We start from the raw sequence: 13,374 nt of genomic DNA, 5'->3' as shown, positions 1-13,374 counted from the left end.
ACATTTCCAGCTCTCTTTGTCATGGCCCTGCAGGGCAGAAAATACTCCCAAATTCTCCAAAGCACGAATTTCTGCTGATTTCTTGCTAGTTTATTTTCAGATGCCAGCAGGTGTTTTGGAATAGCCAGTGCACAATCCTATAGCTTGCTTTTCTTTTTATTTGGTACAGCTAAAAAAATAGAATGACTGAACATCTCAGACAGGATTTTCTCCCCACAATAAGTTTCATTTGAAGGGCATAGATTTGTACCTGTAAGATCATCTACCTAAAATCTTGGCACTGAAAAAAAATAGGCTTTAGGTTCACAAAGACTAAAAAAACTTTATGAATGTTAAAAAGAGATCATCTGCAAGAAGTGGAGCAGGGAAGTACCTGGAGGGCAGAGCAGTGGGGCCATCACTAGGGGGTGCCTTGGGACTCCAGAAGGATTGCCACAGCTTCTCGATGTAGTGGAACTGGAGGTGCATCACAACATCCAAAGTGGCCTGAAAGCAAAGAACACCACGGGGTGAGGGCTCAGCTTGAGAGCTGCCACCCACAGGAAAAAATTTACATGAAAGACAACGGAATTGGCACTGCTGTAGTGACCAACTTAACATAAAACAGGTCACACAGTGGGGAAAAAAATCAATATTTGAGTTGTAATTGCTGGCAAATGAAGCATTGCCAGCTTTTCCTAAGAGCTGGTCACTTGAGTGATGTCCCATGTCAGTTAATAAATCAATTACAAATCATCCCCAGAGAATATTGCACACATTCACCTCACAGTGCCTCCTGTAGAGAACCTGCAGAGTTTTCACGTCGTTCAAGGTGAAACCTTCTTGTAAGAGGACATTACCAAGATCAGGGGCTGGGAACTCAGGAAAGACGTGGGTTACATCTGGGAACAGAAATTGGGAGAGATGGTGAGGGTTAGGAAAGCTCAGAGTACAGGTGAGCACAAGGTGCTGCTGTCACTGGAGGCTCTGTCACGTTCCAGCTGGGATGAGAGAGGAAAAATGAGATAATTTACTCCTTTTCCTGATTTGTGCTGAGAAAAAGCAAATAACCACAGTCCAGTGGGTTCAGTGGGGAAAGGAAAAGGGTTCCTTTCTGTTTGTAATAAAAGAAATAAGAAAATATTATCCTCATCTACCATCCATTAGAATTTCCCTGAAGCCTGGAAATGTCTCTCTGTACAACAGGGAATAGAACTGGGCAGCAGAGGTGTCAGGAGCTGGGATTTGTGATGGAGACACAGATCCAGGAGCAGCAAATCCAGAGGGTCTGTTCCACAAGGAGAAGGTCAGTGTGGATCATCTCCATCCAGATCCCCACTGCAGCCTTTGCAAGGAAGGGAATTGCTTCCATCCTCTGGCCAGGACCTCCAGTCCTCCATGGAATTTAAATAAACCAGATGGATTTAAAAAATACTGTGAGGGACCCAACAGACCCATGGGCTTGAGGAAAAAACCCTCCTGGGGAGAGAGGAGTCAGCAGATAAACTTAGCAAGTGTGACACTACAAAAACCTATAGAACACATCCTACATATATATAAAATATAGATATCTGAAAAAAGAAAAATTTTCTATATTAAAAAAATTATATATAATAACGTATATAATATATATACACACTATTTTTATATACAATTTATATAGAACATAAAAATTAATATAATATATAATAAAAAATCTAGAGTGTATATACATATATATATTTGCACATACTGTCGATTTTTTAGGAAAGCCCAACAGTCAGGACTTGCTGGATATATATATATATAATAAATAATAATATATATAATTTATATATAACATAATAAAAAATCTTATACAAACACACACTGTAGATTTTGTAGGAAAGCCCAACAGCCAGGACTTGCTGGATAAAACCTTCCCCTCAAAGCCCAAATCCCTGATGTGGAATAATTAATAACTGATCACCAAGGGAGTGTCCTCACCTATGAACTGCTGGTGGTGCTGGCACTGAGCAGCCACTGACTGCTCGGGTGTGGTGTGGGGGGTGCTGTTGGATGCACTCTCTGCCATCCCATCCATCTTCTGGGCTGCTCTGTACCTAAATTCCATCAGAATTAGGATGGATTAAGATCCACACAGACAGGAGAAAACACCCCTATGTTATTTAGAACACAGATCTGAGAGTTCATGGAGTGGTTGGTACATTCAAGGCAAACATGGTGAGGGCTGAACATTTACATTGTGGAATCAGATGGAGGGGAAATGAGAAGCTCCTTTTGAAAAGCTTCCCCAAGACAGAATTAAAGGGGCTAAGTAATTTGGTGACACCAAAAAAATCACAAAAGAGAAGCAGAGATGCAGTGGGGTCCAGGGCAGACTGTCTCAGGCACTGACTTTTGCATTTACTTTCTGTTTGGGAGCTGAAGAAATAAATTCTGCTCCTTCTGCACTTCAGCAATAACCAGAAGTGTCCATGCTTGCAGGAGGCAATTCCAAATCCCTTTCCACACTGGCTTTTATCTTTAAAATTACTCAGACACAAGACTAAGCATGGCACTATTTAATTTGCACTTTTGCACAGAAAAACACCCAAAACCCCAAAACCCACCCAAATACAGCACAAGCCTCCAGGTCCTTCACACTGATTTGGCACCACATCTCCATAACTGAGATCCTAAACCATTTTGGCTACAGGGAGGCTGTGAAAGGTGGCACACAGGCTGGAACATGCCACTGGCAAGGAGAACAGGCAGATAAATCCCATTCCACGGAATTCCAGAAGAGTTTGGGTTGGAAAAATCCTTTGAAGGCCATCTGTTCCAATCCCCTGCAGTGAGCAGGGACATCTTCCACCAAAACAAGTTGCTCCAAGTCTCATCCAACTTGCTTTGGATATTTCCAGGGATGGGGCAATACGTGGGATGGGTTTTGGACCCTTCTACAGCTTGGCTCTGGCTGTTCAGCAACCTTTTCTGACCCAGAGATGGGGCAGCTGAGAGGTGTTTTAAGAACTTTTATTCCATTTTCCGTCTCATGTGAAGGGTGAGACAATACAGATGTCATAATTCACACCATCACCATCAGAAGTTAACTATTTCCTAATTACAATACATTGTGTTTCTTGGCCTATCAGCTTTAGCCACACCATGCTGTAAATGCCTTAAAGCCAATCATCTAAAATTACCCCTCGTGGGTCCCACTACAATGCATCTTTCATAGTTCTATTTCTCCAAAGTATCCAGTCTTATTTGCAAGGTCATCCTTTGAAACTTTCTAGTTCCATTTCTCTCTCAGCAATGTCTGTCTTATTCCATGGCATTTCTAAGTCAGCATTTCTTATCTCAAGTTTTGCACACAGATGCACACTGTGTGAGCCTTCTGTCAAACTTTGAGAATGCCCTACAAACCCATTTCCCACATTTCCCCCTCTCTCTTGAACAGAATAAACTTCTTTGATGGTTTTGCTTATCCATTGTTGTGTACAGTAAAGTATCCAAGGTACTATCACTAACATTGTCACTGTAACAAGTGACAGCACCTTGTATCCTTCAATGTATATAATAATCAATGTTTATAAACTTATTTTGTAAATAAGTTTACAAAATAAATAAGTAAATTAATTAAAGTAAATAGAACTTAGTAAAGTTTTTTAGCTAAGGTGTAAAATTCTAACTTTTAAACAAGTTGTTTAACTAGGATCTATCGTCTACTTTAATTTGATTTGTCAAATCTCTCAGGTTTTTCACCTGGTTTGAATTCCCAAGTGGAGCCAAATCCCAGGGATCTGCTTGTTATATTGCACTAAATAGTTTATTTAGTTTTTATTTTGCACTGGGTGAATAGAGACTTGCACTGAATAGTCTTTATATTGCACTGAATAGTTTATGTTACATCACCTAGTTTGTTCTTCCCCTCTCTTATCACATGGTTTTTTCCTCACACACCCCTCTCATCAGTACCCCCTGGTGGTGGTCTGTCCCCTGGTCAGTCCCTCCTCACTTGTATCCCCTTGATCCTCTTCCTCCGCCCCCCATTCCCTTGGGTATAAAAGTCCCCCACAAGAAGGCGACGGCCTCTTTCCCACCTTGGAAATAACTGTGGGATGTTCATCCCCATGTGGAGAAGAGCACTTCTGATCTTTTGCCTTTGTCCATGTAAGATGGTGTGGGCTGGGGTCCACAGCCAGCTGGGTTGGACCTGAACAGCCCATCCAGACACAGTTCTCACAGCTGGCACCCAACGTGCGGCTTGAACGCACAACCCTGATATCTTACAGGTGGGGCTCGAATCCACGACCCTGAGATCTTACAGGTGGGGCTCGAACCCACAACCCTGAGCTCTTACAGGTGGGGCTCGAACCCATGACCCTGAGATCTTATAGGTGGGGCTCGAACCCACAACCCTGAGATCTTACAGGTGGCGCCCAACGTGAGGCTTGAACCCACGACCATGAGATCTTACAGGTGGGGCTCGAACCCACAACCCTGAGCTCTTACAGGTGGGGCTCAAACCCATGACCCTGAGATCTTATAGGTGGGGCTCGAACCCACAACCCTGAGATCTTACAGGTGGCGCCCAACGTGGGTCTCAAACTCACGACCCTAAGATGAAGAGTCTCATGCTCTACAAACTGAGTGGATTCTCACACCTGCTGAGTGTTTTGGGCAGGGTCTGGGGGCACCTACCTTTGCTTCTGGTGGATGGGCTGCTGCCTCATGGCCATGTACTGCGTGTCCTCCTGCAGGCGGTTCAGCGGTGACTCTGGCTTCAGGCGGATCCCGTAGTAGTGATATTTGGAATTTCCCCTGGAAATATCAACTTAGTCACTGAAAGGGCATTGTGGCCCTGACTGCTTGGACAACACACCCCATTTCATGCAGCACACAGATGCCAAGCACTGTTTGAGTGGCTGAAGGGATGAACTTGGTGCCTCAGGTTTTAGCTTTCCTATTTTTCAGATTCTATGCTGCTTTAGTGGGTGGGTCTGGGCTTCATATCAGGGGATGGTGAGGTCTGTGCACAGAGCAGGGAGACAAAACAATTCCTACTCCAGCTGGGCACCAAGGACAAATGATCCAAATCTCAGCCCAAGAGCACAAACCCCGTGGGCTGGAGAGAGAAAAACAAGCAGGGTGGGACTGCAGGGGCTGGGGCTGGAATGGGACAATGAACTGCAAGGTGCAAATGGAGCAGAACTGATCAAAGTGACAGACCCTGGGACCTGTTGTCCATTTTGGGACCATTTTGGTTCATCTTGGGTGCAGCCCTGGCTGGGCTCTGGTGCTGCCCAAGGTGGATCCACTGAGGCCTCCTAATAAATTCCTACTTTATTAATTAACTCTGTCTATTCTCTGTTCTAGCTCAGCCTTCACAAGGCATCAAACTAACGAAATGCCATCATCCCCTAGAAAATTTAAACCCACATGTGGCCAAGTACAGTAGCATTTATTCCTGTAGATCCCAGAAAAGAAACACCTGAACCTCCTAAAGATCCTCAGCAGCTTCTGAGTGCACCAGAGATGCTGCAGGAGGGTTGCTTTTTGTTTCTTTAACTGCAGACTGCCACCAACCTGGTGCCCAGGCGCCGTGTCCTCAGCCCCATGAAGACAGAGCGGATGAGCTTCCCGAAGGAGGCGGCGTTGACGGGGTCCAGTTTGTGCTCCTGGCAGTGCCTCAGGTAATGGTTGTACAGGGAGCTCCGGGGCAGGCTCACACCCTCTGCTGTCTCGTAGTTATCCAGCAGCCACTGCAGCTTCAGGCAGGGAAAAATAAACAACATGCAAGTCTGAAGAGAGCTGAGAAGTCAGGCAGGGTTGATGCTTAAATGTCCAGATGGAGAAGTTCAAGAGAATTGAGTAATTAATTTATATAAGTTAATTCATGTAATTTATAATTTATATAACTTTATGGTAGTTTATAGGATAGCAAAAGCTATCCTATAAAATCCCCCAGCACAAACAAAACCAGTCAGATTTTTCATTAAAACACAATCCTGCTGCCACCTCAGTGTCCACCTCGGGTTCGGATGAATTCCTGCAGAGCCAAAATAAAGCTGTAAAAATTCACATTTTCAAAGGAAAAGAGATCTTGAGATACTGCCTAAGAGAAAGAAATTTTAGGGGAAGCAAATTGATGCAAAGTCTTTATTAATTGGAAGATTGGCAAGTCTGCAACTGCTCCCTTAACAATAAAATTAATGGTTGCCAAAGCAACCTTCAAAATCTGAGGGAATCCATCTACTTTGCAAAATTTACTCTCTGAACTTCTGACATAGCTGTTAATTAAAATTTGCAATTAATATAAATTATTTATACCAAGATAGTCTGAAAGGGCAGGTCCAGCACACGGTGTCAGCACAGGAATTCAAATGCAAAGCCCCCAATCTCCTTTAATTAACTAAATGACTTCAGCATCAATAAAATGAGTGTTGTAATAATTGAATTTTGGAAGGAATTGGATGTACTAATATTGGATGTTGACTAATATCAACAGGGTGGGTAAGAGCCCTTTCACTGTCATGAGGGATGTCTGGGATGAACAATTTGCAGGCTTCCCTCTCCCTCCAGATCTCCATTCCTGCACCAGAACCAGCTGCATTTCCACCAGAACAGGGCAAAACAGATTTGGGTTGGGAAATCCAAATACAAGCCACAGCATCTCCATACAACTGAGAGACCAAGCAATTATGGGAACTGAGCATGGGCTTAGCCTAGAAATCAGTGGGGTTTGCCAAAGCCCATGGAGCTGCACCCAAACCCACTCCACTCCCACCCCAGTGTCCCTCTCTCTTCTCCCATATTCTCTTGGTGACACTCCAAGATCCCAGTTCACCACCAGGCTGGAGTTTTAGATCAATAATTCTCTGAAAGACAACCTGAGCTGTGTGATGACATCTCTGGCACCTCCAGTGAGCTGTTCTTGTGTCCCACCCTGCTGTCACACAGAGCCTTGCAGCCCCCTCAGTGTGTGCTCTGTGGGTCTCCTTCACACACCCACAGTGAAACTGCTGCTGCACAAAGTCAGCTGCATCCAAAACTGTAATTCAAACTATTCCATTCAGCCTGGAGAGGAGAAGGCTCCAGGGAGAGTTCAGAGCTCCTTGCAGGGCCTGAAGGGGTTCCAGGAGAGCTGGAGAGGGACTGGGGACAAGGATGGAGGGACAGGACAGGGAATGGCTCCCACTGAAAAAGTGACATTTAGATGGGGAAAAATCCCATTCAGATGGGACACTGGGCAGGAATTGTTCCCTGGCAGAGCTGGGGGTGCTCACCTGAACAGGAGAAGGCTCCAGGGAGAGCTCAGAGCCCCTGGCAGATCCCAAGCCCTGGGACTGAAGCCAAGGTGTTGGAGCAGTGCCCTTGATTTCAGTGAGAACAGAAATGGGCTCAGATGGGTTCAGTCCTTGGGAACCAGGGCTGGAAGCAGGAATTGGGGACTGAAATAATCTGCTTTGCTTTGCTGGGAGAGCTGGGGGTGCTCACCTGGAGAGGAGAAGGCTCCAGGGAGAGCTCAGAGCCCCTGGCAGGGCCTGGAGGGGCTCCAGGAGAGCTGGAGAGGGGCTGGGGACAAGGATGGAGGGACAGGACACAGGGAATGGCTGCCAGTGCCAGAGGGCAGGGCTGGATGGGATCTTGGGCAGGAATTGTTCCCTGGCAGGGTGGGCAGGCCCTGGCACAGGGTGCCCAGAGCAGCTGGGGCTGCCCCTGGATCCCTGGCAGTGCCCAAGGCCAGGCTGGACAGGGCTGGGAGCAGCCTGGGACAGTGGGAGGTGTCCCTGCCATGGCAGAGGTGGCTCTGGATGGGCTTTAAGGGCCACTCCAACCCAAACCATTTCATGATTTGTCAGCTGAGCTGATCCAAATCCAACCACAAATTCCTGTGACTGCACCCATCAGCTCTGGTGGCCTTTGCAGCTGGAAGGAAGAAAAACCTCCTGGCCATTTGTCCCTCTGTCCTGCTTCTCAGGAGCCTCTTCTCCCCCTCCCACCTTCCCCCAGCTCCACACCACCCAGGGCACTCTCTGAGGTCCTCCCTTCTCCAAACCCCACTGCTCCAATAAATGATTTATTAATGATCCACAATGACCCTTCCTGCTCCCACCTGCAGCACAGACACCCCTGGAAATCCCAAAGAAATCTTTCTGTGCCCTGAGCCTCCCCCAGCCATTCAGTTCCCTCTAACAAAAATGGACCCCAGTGGTTTTGCCATAAAACACTATCAGTAATTATCAGTAATTCAGTTTTAAGTTGTCCACATCTATGTAAATTTTGGCCCATCCCTTATGTTTAAGAGATTGTTGCTTAAGATCCTTTTAAATTTTTAAAGCAGGTATTTTATTTATGCTATGGTAGATACTGAATGTGCATCAGCTATTTATCCCCTAAATCTTAATCCTTAAGCCTTAAAAAAAAATAGAAGTTGTGTATTGCAATAGAAAATCCAGATAGGGATAAACCCTCTCATTTAAATTTGATCCTGGGCATTTTTATTCTAATCTCTGATATTTCTAGAAGATTCCCTTCATCTCCCAGCTTCCTTTTCCTGCAAATGTCTTTTTATATTCCCTCAAACATTGCAGAGTTTCACAATATGAACTCCCACTATTGAATTAGAAATTTATTATGAAGAACACAAAAGAGCTTGAAACAGAGATCTGTCAGAATAGAAATAATTTTCCAAACTTGATTTTTGTTCTACCTGCACAACTAATAACGCATTGGGCACTTAAAATGAGAAAATAAAAAACTCTTTCCATCTGAATCTCTTCTTCTGTTTGCTTTCTGAATTTTTTTCAAGAATGACAATCAGATATTCCCCAGTTTATTTCTGTTTATGCCATGATCAGGTTCAATAAAATCACTCTCACAGCCATATGCTGCTGTGGTTGTTATTGGCACTCCAGGGGAACATTTAATTTTCATTTCTACCTTAACTTTATTTCTATCTGACTGTTTGAAAAAAACACTGGCAAAAACCTTATCCTGGTTCGATCCAAGGGTGAAAAAAGCCACTCATGGGGCTGGCTGAGAAAATAAAAACCTTTTTCTTTTTTGAATGTGCAGGTTTGGAGACATTTTCTTGTGGCCACTTCTATGAAATATAAAAAAGAAATCATTTGTGGGTCATCTTTAAGGTGTTTTTAGCTGGGATCACAAGCAGCAGGTTCCTAAATTTCCACTCAGTCAAGCTCTGAGTTAGGACAGAGACATTCACTCACAGGAAAGAATTCCAGTGGGGGTTATTTTGTGGGGTTTTGGTATTTCATTTTGCATACAATGAGGAAAATTCACATTTTCTCCCTGTTCCTATTTGTGCTGTGGATATCCCACAGCCACAGGGCCTCAATTCCTCCAACTTCAGGCTCTTGTGTACAAAAATTGCAAAAAAATTTTTTTTCTGATTTCTTTGCATTATCTACAAACTCATAACTGGTAAAGAAATAATCCCAATCCCAAAGAAATAATCCCAGAAATAATGCCACTGTCAGCTGCAGTCCCATTGACATGATTCCATCAGAACCATCCTGTCACTGGGGCTCAGCAGGAGCTTCACCTCTCCACTGCATCTTTCAAATGCACTTAACCTCCCAGGGAGGTCTGGAAGCCAAATTCAGTTATCAAGCTCCATTTCATATTGATTTTAGTTTAATTATGTGAAAAATTCCCTCTGGAATGAGATACCTGCAATTGTCCTCTTCTTATTTTTTAAACCCCAAAGATTCTTGGCATGAACCATCTGCTGATGGTAACAAAATAAACCTCATCATCCCAAGAACTTGCACGTTTCCAAAAAGCCAAATTTAAAACAAGGGACAGAAGACAATGAGGAACTCTGCAACCTTAAGACTCAGAGCAATTAAATCATAACTAAGTGCAATTAGCATCATCTCCCCATTTCTCCTTGCTTTTGTCAAGCTGGAATTTGCTTCCAGCCTTGACAAATTGCAGTCACCTGCTCCTCCAGCACTGGCCTGCCAATCCTGTGTGCCAGCCATGGGGAATTTGGGCTGGGTAAAGCTCTCCCTGCTGCTGTGGTTCTGTTCTTTGCCATGAAGAGCTGGGAACTGGAACATCCTGGAGAGCAGAACCCTTTTGTACCACAGCAGAGCTGGGTTCAGCACTGGTGGTCACTGGGATGTCCCTAACCTGCACTGGGAGCCAGCTCTGGCCACCTGCAGTCTTCAGGTGGTGGCTGCTCCATCTCTGGAGCACCCAAGGCTGGGTAGGACAGAGCTCTGAGCATCCCTGGAGTATCCAAGGCTGGGTGGGACAGAGCTCTGAGCATTCCTGGAGTACCCAAGGCTGGGTTGGGCAGAGCTCTGAGCATTCCTGGAGTACCCAAGGCTGGGTTGGGCAGAGCTCTGAGCATTCCTGGAGTCCCCAAGGCTGGGCTGGATAGAGCTCTGAGCATTCCTGGAGTACCCAAGGCTGGGCTGGATAGAGCTCTGAGCATCCCTGGAGTACCCAAGGCTGGGCTGGATAGAGCTCTGAGCATCCCTGGAGTATCCAAGGCTGGGCTTGACAGAGCTCTGAGCATTCCTGGAGTATCCAAGGCTGGGTGGGACAGAGCTCTGAGCATCCCTGGAGTATCCAAGGCTGGGTTGGGCAGAGCTCTGAGCATTCCTGGAGTACCCAAGGCTGGGCTTGACAGAGCTCTGAGCATCCCTGGAGCACCAAGGCTGGGTTGGGCAGAGCTCTGAGCGTCTAAGACTGGTTGGACAGAGCTCTGAGCATCCCTGGAGCACTCAAGGCTGGGTTGGGCAGAGCTCTGAGCATCCAAGGCTGGGCTTGACAGAGCTCTGAGCTCCCTGCTCTGGTGGAATGTGTCCCTGCCCATGGCAGAAAGTTGGAATTAAATGAGAATGAGCTTTAAGGTCCTTTCCAACTCAAACCATCCTGGTCCAGCTTCCTGCTCACATCAGGGTGCCCTTCCATGAGCTCAGATCCCTCACTGCAGCTCAGTGCCTCACTCAGGAGTCCTAAAAGAACCTCCCCATGCAATGGCACTGCAGCTCCTCCAGCTCTGGAACTGCCTGATCTGGTTCCCCAGTGTGCTGTGTCCCCTTCAGGCACTGCTCATGCTCCTTTTTATTCCCACATGTCCCCAGACACCTCCCTGAGCAGGGACATTGGGGACAGCAAGGACCTGTAGGGTTCCTCAGCCCAGGACCTGCACCTTCAGAGGGAGCAGCTGGGGGTGGATGTGTCACTCATGCTCAGGAAGGAGTTTATTTGCTCCAGAGGTTGTAAGAGCACTCAAACCTTAGGCCAGGCTATAAACCATGACCTGGAACCAGGGACATCAAGTTCTACACTTCTACCCTGCAAGACCAGGGTGGGGAAGGTCTGATCAGGGGCTGGATGAGGTCCCCACTCCATCCTGCACAGCTTGTGGTCAGTGAAATCTCTTTTCTACCTTTTGCTCTCTTTCCTCTGCCCTTTTCCTGATTTTATTTCAAATTTGTCCTCGATGAACAAGAAAAATCCTGGAGAGCAACACAATGCTTGTGCAGCACTTGAGGAGTGCCCAGCCTGGGGTGGGAGGGATGCTCAGAACAGGAACTGCCTGATCCTGCAGGTTTGTGTTTCCCCAGCTACAAGCAGAAACTTTCACTCTCCACCAGCTGAAATCAAGTTTGAGCTCCCCCAGGAGCCCTGGCTTGGAGTTTGAAATCAGAATCAAGAATCAGACTGGTTTAAAGTTCCTTTTGTTGTCTCAGGGTGAAGAAGCCAAAGATTTTTCTTTTTTGCCCTAAGAATGACAACAAACCAGCCCCCAAAACCCAGAGAAAACCTGTTAGAGTAGAGAAACACCACTTTGTGCATGGGATTTATGGGTGCAGGACATGCTTGAGCTTCATCCAAACACAGGGAAAACAAAGTCCAGGGACTCCAACATGACCTGGATCAACCCAAATCTCACCCAAGCATGTGCTCATCCCTCAGTGTTCCTGCATGGGAGCCACAAACCAGGATGCAAAGGCCCAGCAGAACAGTGGGAATATCACACAAAGCAGGGAAATCCTTGGCAGAGTGAGAGAGAAGCCCAGCACATGGATTTAGCACAGCATTGTGACAGGAATGGGCTTCCTGAGGCACAGAGAGAGGGGAAAAAAGGCATTCAGAGGCTTTTGGTGTGTGCTGGCTGACGGGGATCTGTCACAATTCACACCCAGTCATGGCTCTGGATTTACAAGTAATTTTCCAGCCACGTTTCAGTTCCAGTGAAAGGAAAAAGAACTTCCTCCAATGTGTTTATGTGATTGCCAGCAATTTCCATTGCAAGGCAGATGAAATAAATAAACACATGTTTATATTTATTATAAATAAATAACAGACTCCTGAGCATCTCAGCAGCAAACATTATCATATGGCACTTTTTGCAGCCTATTTTTCCTTGGGAATGGGCTGCTTTGGGCAGCACAGCTCAATCACAGGCTGCTTTTGAGTGCCTCATGCTGTTGAATACACCAAAGAAATAATTCTCCTACCAAAGCAGGGGAAAAGGTTGTAAATTCTGATTGTAACTTACATGGCTGTTGAGCAAACTGCTTTTGTGTGATGTAATCCCTTCATTTTTTTGTAGGTTTTCAATCGCCATTTCAAGCTAAAGAAAAACGTGCACAGGAGAGAGAGAAAACAAAAAAAAAAAAAAAAAAGGAAAAAGGAAATCAGATAGTTAGCAACAGCCAGGATTATTGTTTCTTTATTAATATTTGAATGATTAATGCTTTCTATCAACAAGCTGGTGAAAAAGAGGCAAACAGATGTGGATGGAGCTGCAGAGGCGTTACTGGGACATGCAAATGGACACACAGCAGGGAACCCCACAGGGGTGACAAAGCAAGGCCAGGGGGGGTTTATCTTCCACTAAAAGCACTGCCTATTTATATAAAAAAAAGCAATTTTCCTCCTCTTTTTCCCCTCCTGCTGAGAGCAAACCATCACCAGGCAGATGCACTGCAGAGATTGGCTGCAGAGCTGGACCCAGGCTTTCCAAGGCAGTAATGACTTGATCACCTCTTCATATTTTGTCAAAAACCCTAAAAAATTAACTAAAAGTGGGATGCAAGGAGAGTGCATGAACTGGAATGGTCAGAGATTGGCTGCAGAGTTGTACCCACGCCTTCCAAGGAGAGCTGGCAGTAATGACTTGGTCACCTCTTCGTATTTTGTCAAAAAACCTAAAAAATTAACTAAAGCTGGGGTGCAAGGAGAGTGCACAAACAGGAATGGGTGAGGGCTGCTGAGAGCTGCAAAGGGAAGAAGGCAGGAGCCAGCTTTCAGCTGGGTGAGTTCTCCCCCAGAAGCCAGGCTGGAACATTTGGTGCTGCCTGTGCTGGTTTCTATTGATCTCAGAGCAGCCAAGGTGAGACCTTGTGGCTCCTAAGGAGCCCCTCACCCCCTGGCTGC

The 13,374-nt window shown here is 45.8% G+C and overlaps 1 protein-coding gene across 7 annotated transcripts in view; it reads right to left on the bottom strand.

Annotated features, from left to right (window-relative positions):
* Nucleotides 1-13,374, bottom strand: part of RFX2 (regulatory factor X2) — an 82,682-nt gene that overhangs the window by 12,784 nt on the left and 56,524 nt on the right. For 4 of the 7 annotated variants that reach the window (XR_014616736.1, XR_014616737.1, XM_084221326.1 and 1 more), the window contains exons 6-11: nucleotides 12,494-12,568; nucleotides 5,533-5,714; nucleotides 4,648-4,767; nucleotides 1,945-2,060; nucleotides 763-881; nucleotides 374-486 (exon numbers count right to left, since the gene is read on the bottom strand). Coding sequence is in view for 5 of the 7 variants with exons in the window: in XM_084221326.1 (XP_084077452.1) it covers nucleotides 374-486; nucleotides 763-881; nucleotides 1,945-2,060; nucleotides 4,648-4,767; nucleotides 5,533-5,714; nucleotides 12,494-12,568 (725 nt within the window). In the remaining 2 variants the exon portion in view is untranslated. The remainder of the gene's footprint in view (nucleotides 1-373; nucleotides 487-762; nucleotides 882-1,944; nucleotides 2,061-4,647; nucleotides 4,768-5,532; nucleotides 5,715-12,493; nucleotides 12,569-13,374) is intronic. The other 3 variants (XM_084221329.1, XM_084221330.1, XM_084221328.1) reach the window with 2 other exon arrangements.

This window comes from Fringilla coelebs (assembly GCF_963513975.1).
Source record: "Fringilla coelebs genome assembly, chromosome: 24".
Taxonomy (NCBI): Eukaryota; Metazoa; Chordata; class Aves; order Passeriformes; family Fringillidae; genus Fringilla; species Fringilla coelebs.
Note: the sequence above shows the minus strand (reverse complement) of the source record. Positions and strands in the feature narration are given on the sequence as shown.